Source organism: Sinohyriopsis cumingii, chromosome 11 (assembly GCF_028554795.1).
Source record: "Sinohyriopsis cumingii isolate HCF-2022 chromosome 11, ASM2855479v2, whole genome shotgun sequence".
In the NCBI taxonomy this organism is placed as follows: Eukaryota; Metazoa; Mollusca; class Bivalvia; order Unionida; family Unionidae; genus Sinohyriopsis; species Sinohyriopsis cumingii.
Window position 1 is genome coordinate 28,894,957 of NC_142971.1, and position 16,016 is coordinate 28,910,972.

At 35.2% G+C, this 16,016-nt stretch overlaps 1 protein-coding gene across 1 annotated transcript in view; it reads right to left on the bottom strand.

Annotated features, from left to right (window-relative positions):
- Window positions 1-16,016, bottom strand: part of LOC149787827 (cytoskeleton-associated protein 5-like) — a 279,152-nt gene that overhangs the window by 188,460 nt on the left and 74,676 nt on the right. The window contains exons 16-19 of the mRNA XM_089974049.1: window positions 12,414-12,518; window positions 10,780-10,890; window positions 9,983-10,075; window positions 5,709-5,894 (exon numbers count right to left, since the gene is read on the bottom strand). Of these exons, the coding sequence (XP_089830175.1) occupies window positions 5,709-5,894; window positions 9,983-10,075; window positions 10,780-10,890; window positions 12,414-12,518 (495 nt within the window). The remainder of the gene's footprint in view (window positions 1-5,708; window positions 5,895-9,982; window positions 10,076-10,779; window positions 10,891-12,413; window positions 12,519-16,016) is intronic.

Here is a 16,016-nt window from a genome sequence, read left to right on the forward strand (position 1 = left end):
CAGGCTTTCAAAGAAGCATAAAACTTACCACTGCATGAATTCAAATTTCATTCCCATGAAGCATATTCCAAGAGTCCAGACCTAGTCGACCGAATCTTGAAAGAGTACGAGGTCGAAGATATTCTAGTTGACAAGAGATTGAAAATGAAACAAGAGTAAGACATAAAACCATGTCCGGCTCCAAAAGATAATTAGTCTGTTGCTTGTAGCCTGATGAAGATGAATCACAGAAGTTGTAGAAGCCATTTGAGTAGGAGCATGAAATTATATTTCATGCAAGTCCACATTGATTGCACAGTCTTCACAAAGGACAGTATTATGACCCGTTGTTGTATTCCATCTCAAACCCATGAGTGATACAGATTTGACTGAATCTGCTTAAGCTCAGGACCAACTAATATGTGCCATGCTGGAGCTGAAAACTCTGGCCACAGGCTAAGGAGGGGTACTGAATATGATACCAAATCCCCAGGAAACTGGTTGGGTTCACATTTTGTCATGGGAAATCTTTCCCATTCAGCCACAAAAGATTGGAGTCTTCTCCCTGCTGTCATTGAGATAGGGATGGTCACATTTAACGGTGGTGAAAACATGTGACCTCCATCTGACTTTTCTACTTAGTTGTAGGATTGTTTCCAAGTGGCATGCGCTTTATGGACATCCCTGCAATGTTGTTGGTTGCGATGCAGATCCTTCTGCAGTTGCTGAGACTGATGGGGGATAATGGTATGGTGCGAATTCCATCAACCTGATCATTAAAGAGAATAAATAATGAAGGTTGCAAGAGTATTTGGTAGTATAATTAGTCTGTAAGGTGGAGGTAGAGAGCACTGCATCTTTTTCAAATCCCCTTGTAAGTTCATACCTGCTATTACAGTTATAGGATGTTGTGCTTGTTATGAAGTGGACTGTCCTATGAATATGCCCCCATTTATTCGATTGACTAAGGTAGCAGGGTCTAAAGGAATTGCCATGAATGAAGAATTCTGTGGTGGTGACCTATAAACATTCTGACTGTGAAAGCAATTGAAAGTAGAATCTTCAGTAGATAATTTTCACCTGATGTCATAACTGCAGATGCAATATGTGATATAGAGAAATGAGAATATACATCCAATGGGACTGGGCGGGAAACTTTAGTTAAATCCTGCAAGGTTGAGTTTTACTCATCCAAAAAAGATCTAATAACAACAAGGGAACTTAATTGCCAGTTTCATCGGTTATATATTAAGTTAGTGAAATCACGGTGTCCTGCATGACCTATGAAGTAGTAGAAGAATACTGATGATAGTGGCAGACTACACTTGCAGCACTTATGAGTCAGTTCCCATTACTTCTACCCTTGTTGCTAAGTAGAGTGTCTTCGATGGCAGAGGCTTGAGGGCAAGTGATGAGGCATCTCTTATAAAACTAAGGCCCCAAAATTTACATCATATGTCAGAAAGATCCATGAAGTGTTCATGCAAACTACACATCTATACATCTTCCACAGGAAGTTCCTAGCAGCACTGTGCAGTTATACTGATCCAAGAGAGTGCCTGTACACACTGAACATCATCTGAAAGAAGTGTCTACTATGACGAGCTTGGTAGCATATGTGATTCATGGAACTGCACATGTTCATTTTTTGTTAATGCTGTAAGATATGATTTTGGTTGTGGCCCATTATAATCAGCGTTATATCACGAAGTCCAGTCACAGAGGAACATGGTCAACTTAGTTGTCATGATGCTATCGAGTTTGTAAAGTTGGGACGGGTTATGGGATGTGTGATCTATGTATCTAGTCCATATTTCTGATATGATAGACTGTAAATGAAGCATGTTGCTGCTCTCCATCTTGCTGTCCTTGCATTCAATCACATGTTTCATCCCAAGTTATGAATGATTTCTGTCCATAATATGCAAGTCCTGCATGTAGTCAGAGAAACTAAGCATGTTGAGGGGTTGTCCAACTAGTCATGTCCATGGTCTAAATATGCAAGGCAAAATAGAGTAGTGTATTGAGTGTCCTGTTTTATGAGCAAGTATCTGTCTGAGTTACCCACACAGATAACTACCTCTAAAGTGATGAACTTGATCTGTACAGGTAGATTACAGCATGTCTATGAATATTTTGAAAGTGGATTCTATATAATCAATGCTTGCCACAATAACCTATAAGCATGTGAATCTGACTGCCAGTATAGGTAGAATCCCTGAAAGACAAACAATAAATTCTAGTCATGGCTTACCTGTAGGAAGACCAATGGATTGCCAATACAGGTAAACATCACTCAAGTGTCACTAGTAACATGCATGAGCAGGACGCTACTGAGTAAACCATGTATAGAAATCTTACTTTTAGTTGTCCAACCAAAGCAGAAGCTACAAAGTAATATAAACAAGTTTCTATATTACACACAAATCCCTACACATAAAAAAAGAAATGAAGCACTATTATTTAAATACTTAAAAAGTAGGTGCAACAATATCAATTATGAGGAAATTTTAATTGCAGGAAAAGGCCCAATGACATTCTATAGAAGTAAAATCAATAGTGTCACATATACAACTATTAATTTGTGCTAACTAATGAGGGCAATGAAGTGTCCATATACCATAATAATTCACAATGCTACTTGTAGCAAGACTCTATGATGGCCTGAACAGCCAAATTCACTGCACATGTCTATTTTAACACAGGGTGGATACAGAGCTATACCAAATGAAATTTACCTGGAAATTAGTGATAGTAGATGACCTAATAAAATAATTAAGTGTCCAGGTATAATATACCTTGGTACTGAAAATTCACCTGTATGAAACTGGTCATAATGGTATTATATATATATATATATATATATATATATATATATATATATATATATATATATAACGAGTTTTCTAAAGACACAGAAACTTGCACACACATAGAAAAATAACTATGGCACAAATTTTTGGAGAAGTCGTATAGACTATCCATGCAATTAACTAAGTGCTATTAAATGTGTGAAGATGACGAATTGTTAGAAAACTGTAATGGCAGAACTTTGTATAGATGGAGTATACTTTACTTATAAGTGAAAGGAGTCCTCCAACTTGTAATGGTGTATCTTCCCAAAGTGATTCTGGCTTGTAAGGTCTCTCGTTGAGAGAGCATGCTTCTTAACACGAGTGGAATTGGTAAATAATATGTTCATAGGATTTGGCAACAATTCCTGTACCAAGAGAAATCACTCTGCCACACCGGCACCTAGGTAGGCAGATAACTTAGGTCTTTATCAAACAGTTTTTATCCTGGGAGAGCTGGATTTGCGAGGCAGTAGTTCTCCGAAGCTATTATGATTGGGTAACATATTCAAAAAAGAAATATTTTACCTGTATGGAACTAACTGATGACAAGTGGTGTAAAACCAGAAAAACACAATATTAAACTGAATAATAATGAGCAGACTGCTACCTGACTAACTACAGATGACAATGAATGGTGTGAAACCACCTGAACACAAGATCTGAAAATATTATTGGTGTGAGTCCCCTAAGTGAGTCTAACAATAAACATACAACAGTTAGAAAATGAAATATCATAACCAGATGTTTTCAAAATATATGTAGCCTAACATGCAAATCTCAAACAATTCTGGAGATGAATGATGAGATGAATTCTGGAGATGAGACTGCACCTACCCAAGAGTACAGAAAAAAAACTAACTGAATTACAAACAATTATGGATTTCTCTACTGCCAAGGGGAAAGGAAAACATAACGAGTACTGCAGACAAAACTGAACAGCAGATGCCTAAAAATTCAAACAGAGCTTAAGATACAATTAAATTTACACATGACTGAGAGTGTAAATACTCGTACTATACAGGAACCCATATTAAAATTCCAGAATGTTTCAAATTTGATGCGTTCTTTCTAGTCCTAAACATCTAGAACTTTTCATCTAATGGAAGAATGAAAGTTTCTTATATGGATGAACATATTTCCCATCCTTGAAACATAAACACTGCAATAGTGACTGGTATTGTATTAAAACCAATTTTTCGTATTTTCAACAGCAATGACCTTGACCATTTTACCTCAAATTCAAAAGTTCTTACCTCAAGTGAAAGCCAGCCATAAAGAATGGAATCTGTACATGGACAACTCAAGTTACTGTGAGAAAATGAAACTGGTAACAGAACATCCTAACATGATAAGCTCTTCATATGGCGGGCACATAAATATTACATTTCAAATATGATTTTATGAACTTGTAATAAAAGTACACCAAAGCAAGATTTCAAAATTTCATCAGATTCAGTCTAAATGTTTTAAATCAAGATACTTAAGTGCAATTTAAATTTTGTAAAAATTTTGAAGGTAACAAAAAATACATTTTGTGTTTGGGATTTAAAGATGACAGTTGTGCTTCACAATCAATAATAATGTAATAAAACTTACATTTCAGCATATTAATGATACAAAATTTTAGTCATTTACCAATGAGAAAAAACATTTCTGCTGGTAATCATTTCATACTTTTCAGGTCACTGACAAAAATGGAATACAAACTTTCAAAGCATTGACTGATAATATTGTTGTTTCTTTTTGTTCCATCACCCTGACAATAAGTTGTTAATCTTAAAGTTAATCAAACAATGGCAAGGAGTGCTAAGTTACATTTTATGTTGTTGTTGTTGTGGGGTTTAACGCCATTTTTCAGCACATGATAGGCTATACATGGGGGCCAGTATTAATGGTGGAGGAAGAACCAGGGGAAACCCCCGGAAAGAACCACCGACCCACGAGAAGCTACTGGCAAGCTTTCTCACATACCCACATTGACTGAATCTGAGACTCGAACCGGCGCAGACAGAGGTGAGATGGCAGTGATCCGTAACAGAGAGCGCTTTAGACCACTCGGGGCCCCTTACATTTCATGTTAACAATTTCCCTCTAACCATATGTGTGATTGCTTTATTCTATTACAAGAAGAATATCAAACTGCTAATGACATAAATTACTACCCAGAATGTGGATTGAATAAAACAGAACACCACCACAAGATTTCATCTATTCCCTTGTTAATTTAAAATCATAAGTGTAATATGGCATTTATGAAACAATGACTAATAATATAAAAAGCCCGATTGTCAGAACTCTATGTGGAAATATACCCCTGAATGTCAGACCTGTTCCCCTTTATCTGGAAATCCTAAAGAAAACAGCATGCATATATGCAATCATTTAAAAAGCTCTCTTTGACACACTGCCAATAATTTCTCATCCATAAGACTGTGTACTTTACTTGTAAGATCTAATATGTTCCATATCTACATATCCATATCACACTGAATAATACTGGCCATCTTATCACAACTTAACTACATGCACATGGTGACTGTCACAGAAACACTTTTAAGTTGCAGGATGGTAATTGTGCTTTTACCTTTTCAAAATGTGTTTTATCAGCAACATATCAAGTCAGCAAAACAATCATTAGCAACATTAAAACTTTATATCACCTACCCAAATCATCAAACGGGAAAATGTTATCCCCATCCCAGATCATGAGATATTTTAGAAATTTCTGTCTGGGTATTTCTATCCCACCTGGAACAATATGATGTCACAATAATAAAAGCATTTAACAATTTTAGAGTTCCTACCACTGTTCATTTGTCATTTTTGCTAATGATTTGTAATTTAAAAAGATGTGTATATGACTTGTCTACTTACCTGAAGGCTAACATAGTCCAGTGACACAGCCTCTGATATACAGCTAAGTGCCTCCTGCACTGCAGATCCATTCTTAACATCACCAATTTTATCCACCAAGTCACAAAGACAGACCTCTGCCGACCTAACAGTAAACTGGGAATTAGATGCCAGGTGAGCAACAAGGTCTATTTTCAGCTTAAGAACCTGGAATGGAAAAATGAAACAAACTAAAGCAATGTAATGTCTTGTCAATGCAAATCCCCACGTCTTACTGCATATTCCAAGAACTCCATTCTACACCATCCAGGTTACTCACTCACAAGAATGTTTCCCAAGAGTTATAATGTAAAATATGTCACATAGATAATGCATCATCTTGCTATAAATGTGGTCAGAAAATATTTGTAAACTGTCTAATATCCATAGACAATGAGTCATCAAAAATAAGAAAATTCGTTCAAAGATTTATTCATATATATGCTGAAAACATGACAGTTAAATTGTGTTTAGCATTACATGCTTTAGCTGTTATTTGAATTAAAAAAATTAAGATTGAACAATTCTAACCTACTACTTTCACTATTGAAGTGAAAATATATTACCCAATTACCATGTGTACACCTCAAACAATTGGTGTAGCTGTTCCTACTACACTTCTGCATGTCAATGACGTAATAATCATTTCATAGCCTTGAATGAATGACATTAATAAATGAGAGAAATTAAACTGGGTGATAAACAGTTACCAGATTTATCTGACATGTGATATTATCAATGAGTGAGTTGCAGCATTTTCTAGTTTCCTTGATTAAGTAAAAATGTCTTCATCTATACATGTATAACTAATTTACCTTATCATTAAAACATCATATGACAGACTGGAGGGATACTAATCCACCTGTATACATTTTAAACAAAACAACATCAATTCAATAATGAAAAATAACATTCCATGAAAAATATGTGCATCTAAGATAACTATTCGAACACACAGGTATATGAAGACATGCACTTAAATGTATGCGCCATCTGAAGCAATGACAGCTCTAGTTCACTGCTTGCTCTCTGTGCTTACCAGAATTCTAAGTATGCAACAGTACACACTAGTGTACAGGGTAGGTAAGTGTATTTTCACATTTGTTTATATAGCCAGTACCTACCAACCTACATAAAAGGTACAAACAAACCAGGAGAACTGAAATTCAATGACTTCATTTCCGTTTTCAATGACTACTTATACTATCAATTGTTCTACTTAATTACAAATTAAAATACAAAAAACAAATACAAAAACAATAGAGAAATAAATTAATGTAATAAAATATGAAAGGCAAACGATATTTATTTTAAAAAATCATTATAACTGGACTCAGATGTTAAGCACTGATCTTTAGCTTCTGTACTTTCTTATCCAGATGCAACTCCAGCACTTTCACTTCAGAGATGCTGCCAGGATTTTATCTTATTGGGAATAGGGGACTTCCACTTGTCACCAACAAAAGGGGGGTAGTAAAACAAAGGAAGTGGATGAGGAAATGGTCATAGTTCAATAATAATAATAATAATAATGTGAACTTAGTACAGCACCTAATCTTTGGAAGCTCTATGCATTTTAACACGTAAAGACATATACAACACAACATAAAAACAAACATGAAATTACAAAAACAAAAACATGCTGACAATTAAGGAAGAAAACATTAGTCTTTAAGCCTATTCTTGTGGTCAAAATAGGCAAGTTTTAAGAGAAGTATTTATGAATAAGGTCACAGTGTCATTGTGTCTAAAATATATGGGCAATTCATTCCACATAACTTGGCCTTGGTAGAACATCAGTATGACTTTATTTCAACAGTGGGAACAATGAGATTGTGAGTTAAAAGAGGAGCATAAATTTCTAGATGAAGTGTACACATGGGTGAGGTCAGACAGGTATAATGGACTCAGTATTTACCTAACACTTCAATATCCATCTATCTTCCAGCTTCACTCTGTTAAAAGTCCTACTGAAATCAAAATCCATTTGCACCAATCAGTTTGTGTTCAAAAGTACCCCTCATGAAAGGCCACTCCTCTGACACCACCAGCTGCCAGCATATTTGTGCAAAAATGTAAAAATTTATCCTGACAAGCAGCAGAAGTTTATTTTAATATGTGTCAGAACCAATGTTTAATTCATAAGGTATGGTAATTAACTTTACCGATGTCGGTTTCCCCATGTCAGGTTTTCGTTACTGAAAGAAGTACTGGCTGAAGTATATGTACCACCAAGGTTAATATTATATCATTAACACGAAAGTTTACAGGAAATGGAATCAGCAATGTTTCTGATAGAGTTTTGGCCTTCACACAGCAGTTGAATTTTTTCTTTGATGAGTTCGACTGGAAGCAATTGTCAAGATCATGACATGGTCAGCATAGGCTAAATATCGATTTGTTGATTAACAAACAGAGAAATTAACCTTGAACAAAACTGGGTACCAGACAAAGACCCCAAAAAATCATGTGACAGTACATGTATCAATTCCTTTATAAACAATGCATTTTGCTGACTCTACAAAAGTTTCATCTGCATAGCTTAAGTTTAGTACTAAACAATAAGGAACATAGGAATAAATGGTTATAAATTTTAACATGGTATCACATAAACGGAGAATTAATACTTTATAAGAAAAAGTAAAAGTTATTTGACTTGACAATAATGGGGAGAGTTCAGGAGATCTTTCCAAAACATTTTATGTTGGGAAGTCTCAAATATACAACATTGTACATACATGCCAACCCTTGGCGAGGAAAAAGCATAATCCAAGTGGATAAAAATAGTAATCCGAGCAGAAAAAGAGTAATCCACATATAACATGATACAAATTCAATCAGAATATGTACAAAATGATTTATTTATCCCTCTGGACTTTTAACAACAATTACTACTTCAAGTTTTCGTATATAACACTTTGAGCTTTAAAAAGCAGTAGACTTTCACATTACATTTCAAAACACTTTACAACTGAGACTATGAATGTTTTGCACACCAGTAGAGCACTAAGTGCTGGGTTACAGAACCTGGATCTGAATTAAGTTTTATTTTTGTTAATAATAAATACTGAACAAACTCTCACAGTCAGCATTAGATTGGTAAAGAACCAACATTCCTTTCATAACCTAACAAAGAAGTGGAAATTTATATCTTTCAGTTATTGGGTCTTTTAGCTGAGAAATAAGATTTTTAAAAATCCAAAAAAAGTACATTGTCAGGTAGAGTGCCAACTTGATACTTCAGGAATTCTCCTTCTAATTTATCAGCAGCCTTTCCTGCAGCATGGTGCATCATATGAGAGAGGCAACCTATATGTACAATGATGGAGACATTTTTCAAAAAATAGAATGCAACTCATTTATGAATCCAAGTCATCACTGATGCAGTATCAGCTGAAAACCCCATACAGTTCTGCCAACTTATGTTTATTCACAGCATTATTAAGCAAATAAAAAATGATTTCTCCAGTGGAATCAACTGTTAATTCTGGTAATGAAAGAAGTGCACTCTGACTTTGCCCTTTTTGTTGTCAAAGTCTCTTACACAGACTGGTTACAAATTTTTGTCACAATCACTACTCCTGTCTGTTGCAATACTAAACAGCCCAATTTCATGGCTTCTGCAATTTTAAGTGAAGTATCTTCTGCTAAACACCTAACAATATTAGATGATTTTGTTCTTGCACAAGCATATTTACTGCAATTTTGGAATCAGGAAACATCCGTTTGAACAAACAACCAATGTAGTCTTCTACTTCTAGGGGCAGTCTGTGTTCTATTAAGACAAATTTGTCTTTCCAAAAAGGCACATTGACCAAGTCTGAGACTGGAACCCAAGTGGATAGAGGAAAGATGGCAGTAATGAGTAAAGGCAAGATCTCTAGTCCACTCTGCCACCCAGAGGTTCCCTACACTAAGTTTATACATATATAATATTCTGCTGAAAAGATGATAACTGATGCTTGTCCACATTCAAGGCAGAGTTGATTGGCTGATTAGTTTTTATATGGCACATCAACATATCAATTATTATTTAGTGCCAAGTCGAGTGCCTTGCCCTGGAACACACATCAGCTTAACAAATACTATTTAGTGCCAAGAAAAGAGCTTTGCCAAGGGACATACAGCAGCAGATAGATTGCAAACCTGCAACCTTTCGGTTCCAAATCCAGCAATCAAATACTGAGCCAATATAGCTCTATTCAAAGGTAAAAATGTAAATGGAAGTGCAAATAAATAAATACACCTGATATTACCTGAAAATTGGTTTCTTTAAGTCCTGGTTTTTTGCATATTATCCTAACAAACACCTGGCATGGTATCTGGTCCCTGTCCATTTTTTTCACAACCTGAAGAGGCAAGATATGGTTTAAGACACAAGGAACTGTTGATTCTCAACTGACAGAAATTTTACTTTTAACGAAAATAAGTTTATCTCAAAGTTCCATCTGTAAAATGATGACAATCTTTCCATGGTAAATAAGTGGATATCAATGACAGTTTGAGTTGTGATATAAAAAAAAAAATGAAAAGAATTAATGAAGGTATAAATATTTTTATTCTTTAACTAAATCTACTACAAAATATATTTAAGTAAAACTCATTAACATTATTATTTCTTTATTACCAACAAAATGTAAAGATATAAACAATACAATTTAGACTGACCTGAAGAGTTTTCCATTGTTAAATAGTGACTGTCAACGAAGATACTAATGAATATCAAAAATGCTGATTTATCACTCGAAGTTGGTAAGCAATTACATATTAATGGCAGAAAATGTGTGCCCAATCTGCACTCTTCTTGCACATTTCTCTAACCTAATTCCATGTAATTAAACAAATGAATGTTCATTGGAATATCATGTCTTGTCTGCAAACCTTACCATTATGCACATTTCCTGCGTATAAGTATAAAAACCTTGATGAAAAATCTAACACAAAAAGCACTCATGGCAATATCACATTTACTACTTCACAATGAATATCCATGTCTCATTCACTGTTAATGAAGGCAAAACAAAATATAAAACAAACATGTAAACAAAAATACCTCAGTGAAATTCTCCATAGCACCCAACCTTTCCTTCCAGTTAGCACTAGCAAGCTGATTCATTACATCTGCTGGAAGAAGGGTAGCTGCCTTTTCCTCTGCAGCCTCATCCTAAAAGAAGACCAGAAGACGATGCATGTTCCTAAGCAAGTATTCTACCTGCAAGCAACATACTCTGCACTACTTTCATACAGATATACAGATATCCAGTGGCTTTATTATATGCTCATTTTTATTTCCATTAACTTTGTTGTCAGAATCGTGCAATATTTTACAATACTGCACACCTTCATATTGTACTCATGTACATTAGGAACTACTCTGTAAACAAATCGTGTACACTCATGTAGTAGACGCTTTATGGTTTGGTTGAATGAATTTGTTTCTGAATGTACTAAAGCAGATGTTTCATGGACTGCCACATACCAGCTGCTTTGTAATATTCTGCATTAACTTTTTGATACAATGTTTTGGATTTAGGCTAGCAATAGATGCCAGAAAGGTCATAAAATTGCTGGGTCCCTACAAATAACATGCAAGTGACAAGGCATAAAAGTGTCTTCTGTAGATGGAAATAAGAATGGCAAAAAATATACTTACAGTTTTATATCCTGAATTTCCTCAAAATGTACTTTCTTAGTTCTGCAAATTCGAATTACATGAGCCATGTCATTGGTTTTAAAGCTTGATTACACATTTCGAAATTATACTGTAATTTTTACCATATTCCAAGTGCAATTACATCCTCCTTACAATAAACATTAAATTTCATAGCGTCTTTTTGAAAATTACAATTGAAAGACTTCATATTTTTCCCACATTATGATTACAAACATTCACTGACAGAACAGAAACACTTGTAGACGTCAACTGCTGCTCCCTCTCTGCTGAAATCTGATGTACTTTCATGTAAAATCGAAACAGATAAATCCAGTCATTATCAAAAAATTTAGCAGAATCAACAAAACTACCAAAATCTATTCATTCCAGACTAAATGGAAAAGTTGTTGCAATGCTCACCCATTTACAATATGGCTCTAAATTTCAATTTTAAGTAGACCAAAAGTGATGTATAGCGCAAGATTAAGTTCAAATTTATCTGGGTGGAGTTTTGTGCGCATTAATAATGTTGTTGTTGTGTACTGATGAATCTGCGCTTGTGTATTTAATTTGGAATACAGCATAAATTCAATTATTTTGTTTCTTGTAGTATTTTTGTTTATATATAATTAAGCCTTAGGTAGAATAAGAAAATGAGCATATAATGAAAAGGTTACTACATTTGTATGGGAAAATATGAACTCATTTTGTTGGATGGATATACTGCACTCCCATGGTTATGCAATATATCCATCTGAAAAACTCGTTCATATTTTCCCATACAAATGCAGTAACCTATAAACATTAGATCTGGCTCTATACAGTTATCTAGTCAGATTTGGTACAATTTAAGAAAACAAAATCACACCTTGACATTGCAACTACTGCTTTAAGATGTGCACTTTGTCTCAAAATTAGCTACATTATCTTGTTTGATTTATTTAAGAACGCAATTCACAAAACATGTTTTCACTCTTGTTTTGTTTTTTTCTGACAAATACTTCATTATTTTTCATTTTCCTCATTTTTCTTACACTAATGGCTTGTTCTGAACACTCTTCGGCTCCCTTGGAAGCTGCAGCTCCTTTCTTAGATCCCTTTCCTTTACCCTTTGGAGGGCCCCCTGTTTTCTTGGGAGGCTGAAACGAAATATTTACATTACACAATATGTTAATACATTTGTTCCTACAGACTCTGCTGACCAAAAAAATTCCAAAAAAGTCAAAACCAGGAAAATCTGAAACACTGATATAATGGCATGAAAATCTAACCAGGTCATCTATTTAGATATCAAACATGCATAGCAAATTTCATTTGTCTACTTTCTGGTGCTAACTCAACTGTGCTAACAAGGTTGTTTGTTAAATCCCAAAACTTTTAAAATATGCAAACAAAAGGCAAATTATTTTAGTCAATTATGTTTCTCTGAGAATACTTACCTGATCAAACCTACGTTAGGAGAAAAGCTCTGCTGCTTCATGAATCCAGCAACAGCAGAAAGCCAATTTTTTTTGTCTTTCTTGTCAGTATTCTATATCATGCCCTTCTCTTTACTTCCTCCGACAATCCTTAATTTGACCTGAGATGCCCACTGCCAATCAGGGAAAAGAGGATAAATATTTTTGATTCTATTGAAAACTTTGTGACACTTACCACAGCAAAAAACTTTTCCCAGACGAAGCCAGAACAATGATAAAATAATTTAAGAACATTACAAAACAGGTACAGTTATATTACACTATTTACAGTACACAGCTCTGTGTATTCTTTTCACTGTCCTCCAAACTGCTACTGGCTCATTTCAGCTTTGCCAAAAGATCCTTTTCCAGTATCATTTCATGGGCATACAATCAATGTCCCACATTTTAAAGTCAAGACACACATGAAAGGTTTATAGAAACACTGCTGATTATAGTTCTTAAGGAAACACAAATGTTGTAAACAAATTTAATTTAAAATAGACAAACAACACAGAACATGACAAAAACACGAAACGAAGCATTACGAAAAATGTAACAAAATTTATCATATGATACAAATTACTGGAAAAGACTGGGAAGGAACAAAATGAACTCTTCTGATTATAACAGCATGTTATAAACTGGTCTTATGTTGCAAATTACCATACAGACAGGAAAAGACCAAAAACACTCTCAAGTTGTATGTTGCAAATTACCATACAGACAGGAAAAGACCAAAAACACTCTCAAGTTGTATGCCAGAAACTGATGAAATATTACCAATTACCAAAAAACACTTGAAAGGACAGTAAATACTCTCATATGGCTTCAATTTCCACAAAATTTTTGTTCTGGTTATTTTTTTTAATGAAAAATAGTGCTTTTTGTATGTGGAGGCGTGACTTGTGAACATGCTCAGCAACTCAGGACATTTATGTCAAATTCGGGACAATGGGCTTCTCTGCATGGCCAATATCTGCTCTACAACGATGCCTTAATATTTCTGAATTCATGGAGTGGTAGCTTTTGTTTTCAGTATGAGCTAACATTTTCTTCTCAAAGAGCCAGATAAAAAAAGTTGGCCAACTGCAGTACTGAGTCACTCAAAGGAACAACACTGCTGCTGTTGTAAAAGTACTTGAAAACCCACCACTTCCACTCATACACCTTCAGTGGAGGGTCTTCTGGTTCATGAGATTCAATGACAGAAAGTTTAAATTTTTTCTTTTCAAGGCTCTCCTGACAGGAACCAGACATGATGGAGTAGCCTGTCCAGACATGGTTGAAATAAATGCAACACTGGCTGTCTGAGCAGGTTGAGTCTTGGGGAAATGTTCCCAGGAAAACTATACAGTAGTCCCCCTCTTATAAGGCCACCCCTATTGCAGCAGGGAAGTGGCCTTATAATGAGGGTGGCCTTTCTGGGGGGGGGTCACAAATGCAAATAGTACATACATATGAAGAAAGTCACAAGTACATTTAATTCTAAAACATTTAATATTTTCATTAAAAAATCACATGCATGTTGTGAAATAAATGTGAAACAAACTGTTTCATCATTTTCAAAAGAATGTTATGAATAACCATTGATATAGTTTTAAAACTGTCTTTATAATTATGTTACAAATCACATCATCTGTCACTTTGCTGGTAACAGTCTAAAAACCAAACCAGTCTCATCACAATTAAAAATATCCTTGTTGTCATATCCCATGCATATATCATTTAGTCTTTTGTTCCAATCTTCATTATTAACATCAGCTGATTCTCCACTAAGGACATAACACTTAATATTGTGTCGCACTTGAAATTTGTGCAACTATCCGTTACTTGCGGTAAAGTCGTCATATCCCAATTCAACTGACAAAATTGTTGCTTTTTCTTGTCATTCAAATCAGGATACAAACATCTGGCTCAAACAATCTTCCTTTCTCCGGCCATTTCACCTTCCCACTTCTGCAGAATTGTTTCCTTATCTTTCCCGATGTAGTTATCTGAGTATTTCCGACATTATAATTTTATAGTTTTCTGCAAGGATCCTCGACCTCTCGGTCAGTTGAATTAATTTCCTTTTCTCTTCTAAACTGAGAATTTTTCTTTTCCTCGTGACATGTTGATCTTTTTGCAGTAAGTTATTCATGTTGCCAACTACAATACTGATAAAACAATTTTTTATGCATCTAAACAAATTGCCATGTGTTTATAAAGGAAGTGATCTTGTCACGTGATTTGTTAGTTGCAGTCTGGTACCCTATTTTTTTATACATTTTTTTACACTAAGTGTGAGAAGCCAAAACAGCTTCAATATGTACCATTAACATCACGCAGATTTGACCTCGCAGCCGTTAGGATTTGTAATTTTGAAAAATTTTGTCGGTAGTAAATGCTAATAATTATCAAAGTCAACAAGCTCAACATCTTACTAAGGGAAGCCATAAAGGCTATTAAACCATTTCCTGCTGACTTGTGTATTGTACATCGAAACTGCCACTTCTCAGCTGTTACTACTGTTCAATAATTGTAATCTTAACAATTATCACTGCCTAAACCGGACATCTTATTATAACAAAGCAGTAACGCTAACTGGATTACATGTACTTACCCTTATGTATGGATTAAAATTTGAGTCTTTATTGGCTTATGGTATAAATGTGGCTTCTCGTGAGGCGTAAATGATATAATATTAACCTTAGTGGTACATGTACTTTAGTCAACACTTCTTTCAATAACGAAAACCTGACATCGGGAAACATAAATCGGATTACTTAACACACATTATGAATAAAATACTGGTCCTGGATACATATTAAAATACAATGCAGCCGCTTGTGAGGGGTAAATTTTATATTACTGCACTAATATGCTGGCCGCTGGTCGCGTTATCCAGGTGGCCTTTCGCGAGGGGTACTTTTGAACACAAACCCGTCAGCGCCAATGGATTCTGGCCGCAAGGAGCGGGTGGCCGCTGGTCAGAGGGGGCTGTTCAAGAGGGGGACTACTGTACCTGGCAGACTTTTCACCTACACCTTTCCAACCCGAGGGGAGCTACCAAAATCACTTTACTTTTGTGGATTCTCACTTTTTGAATTATTGTCTGTGCCAAGATGGGGATGGGGTGGGGTGCAGGGCACCCCCAACCCCTCTTAATGGAGAGTGCATCCACAGCACATGCCCCTG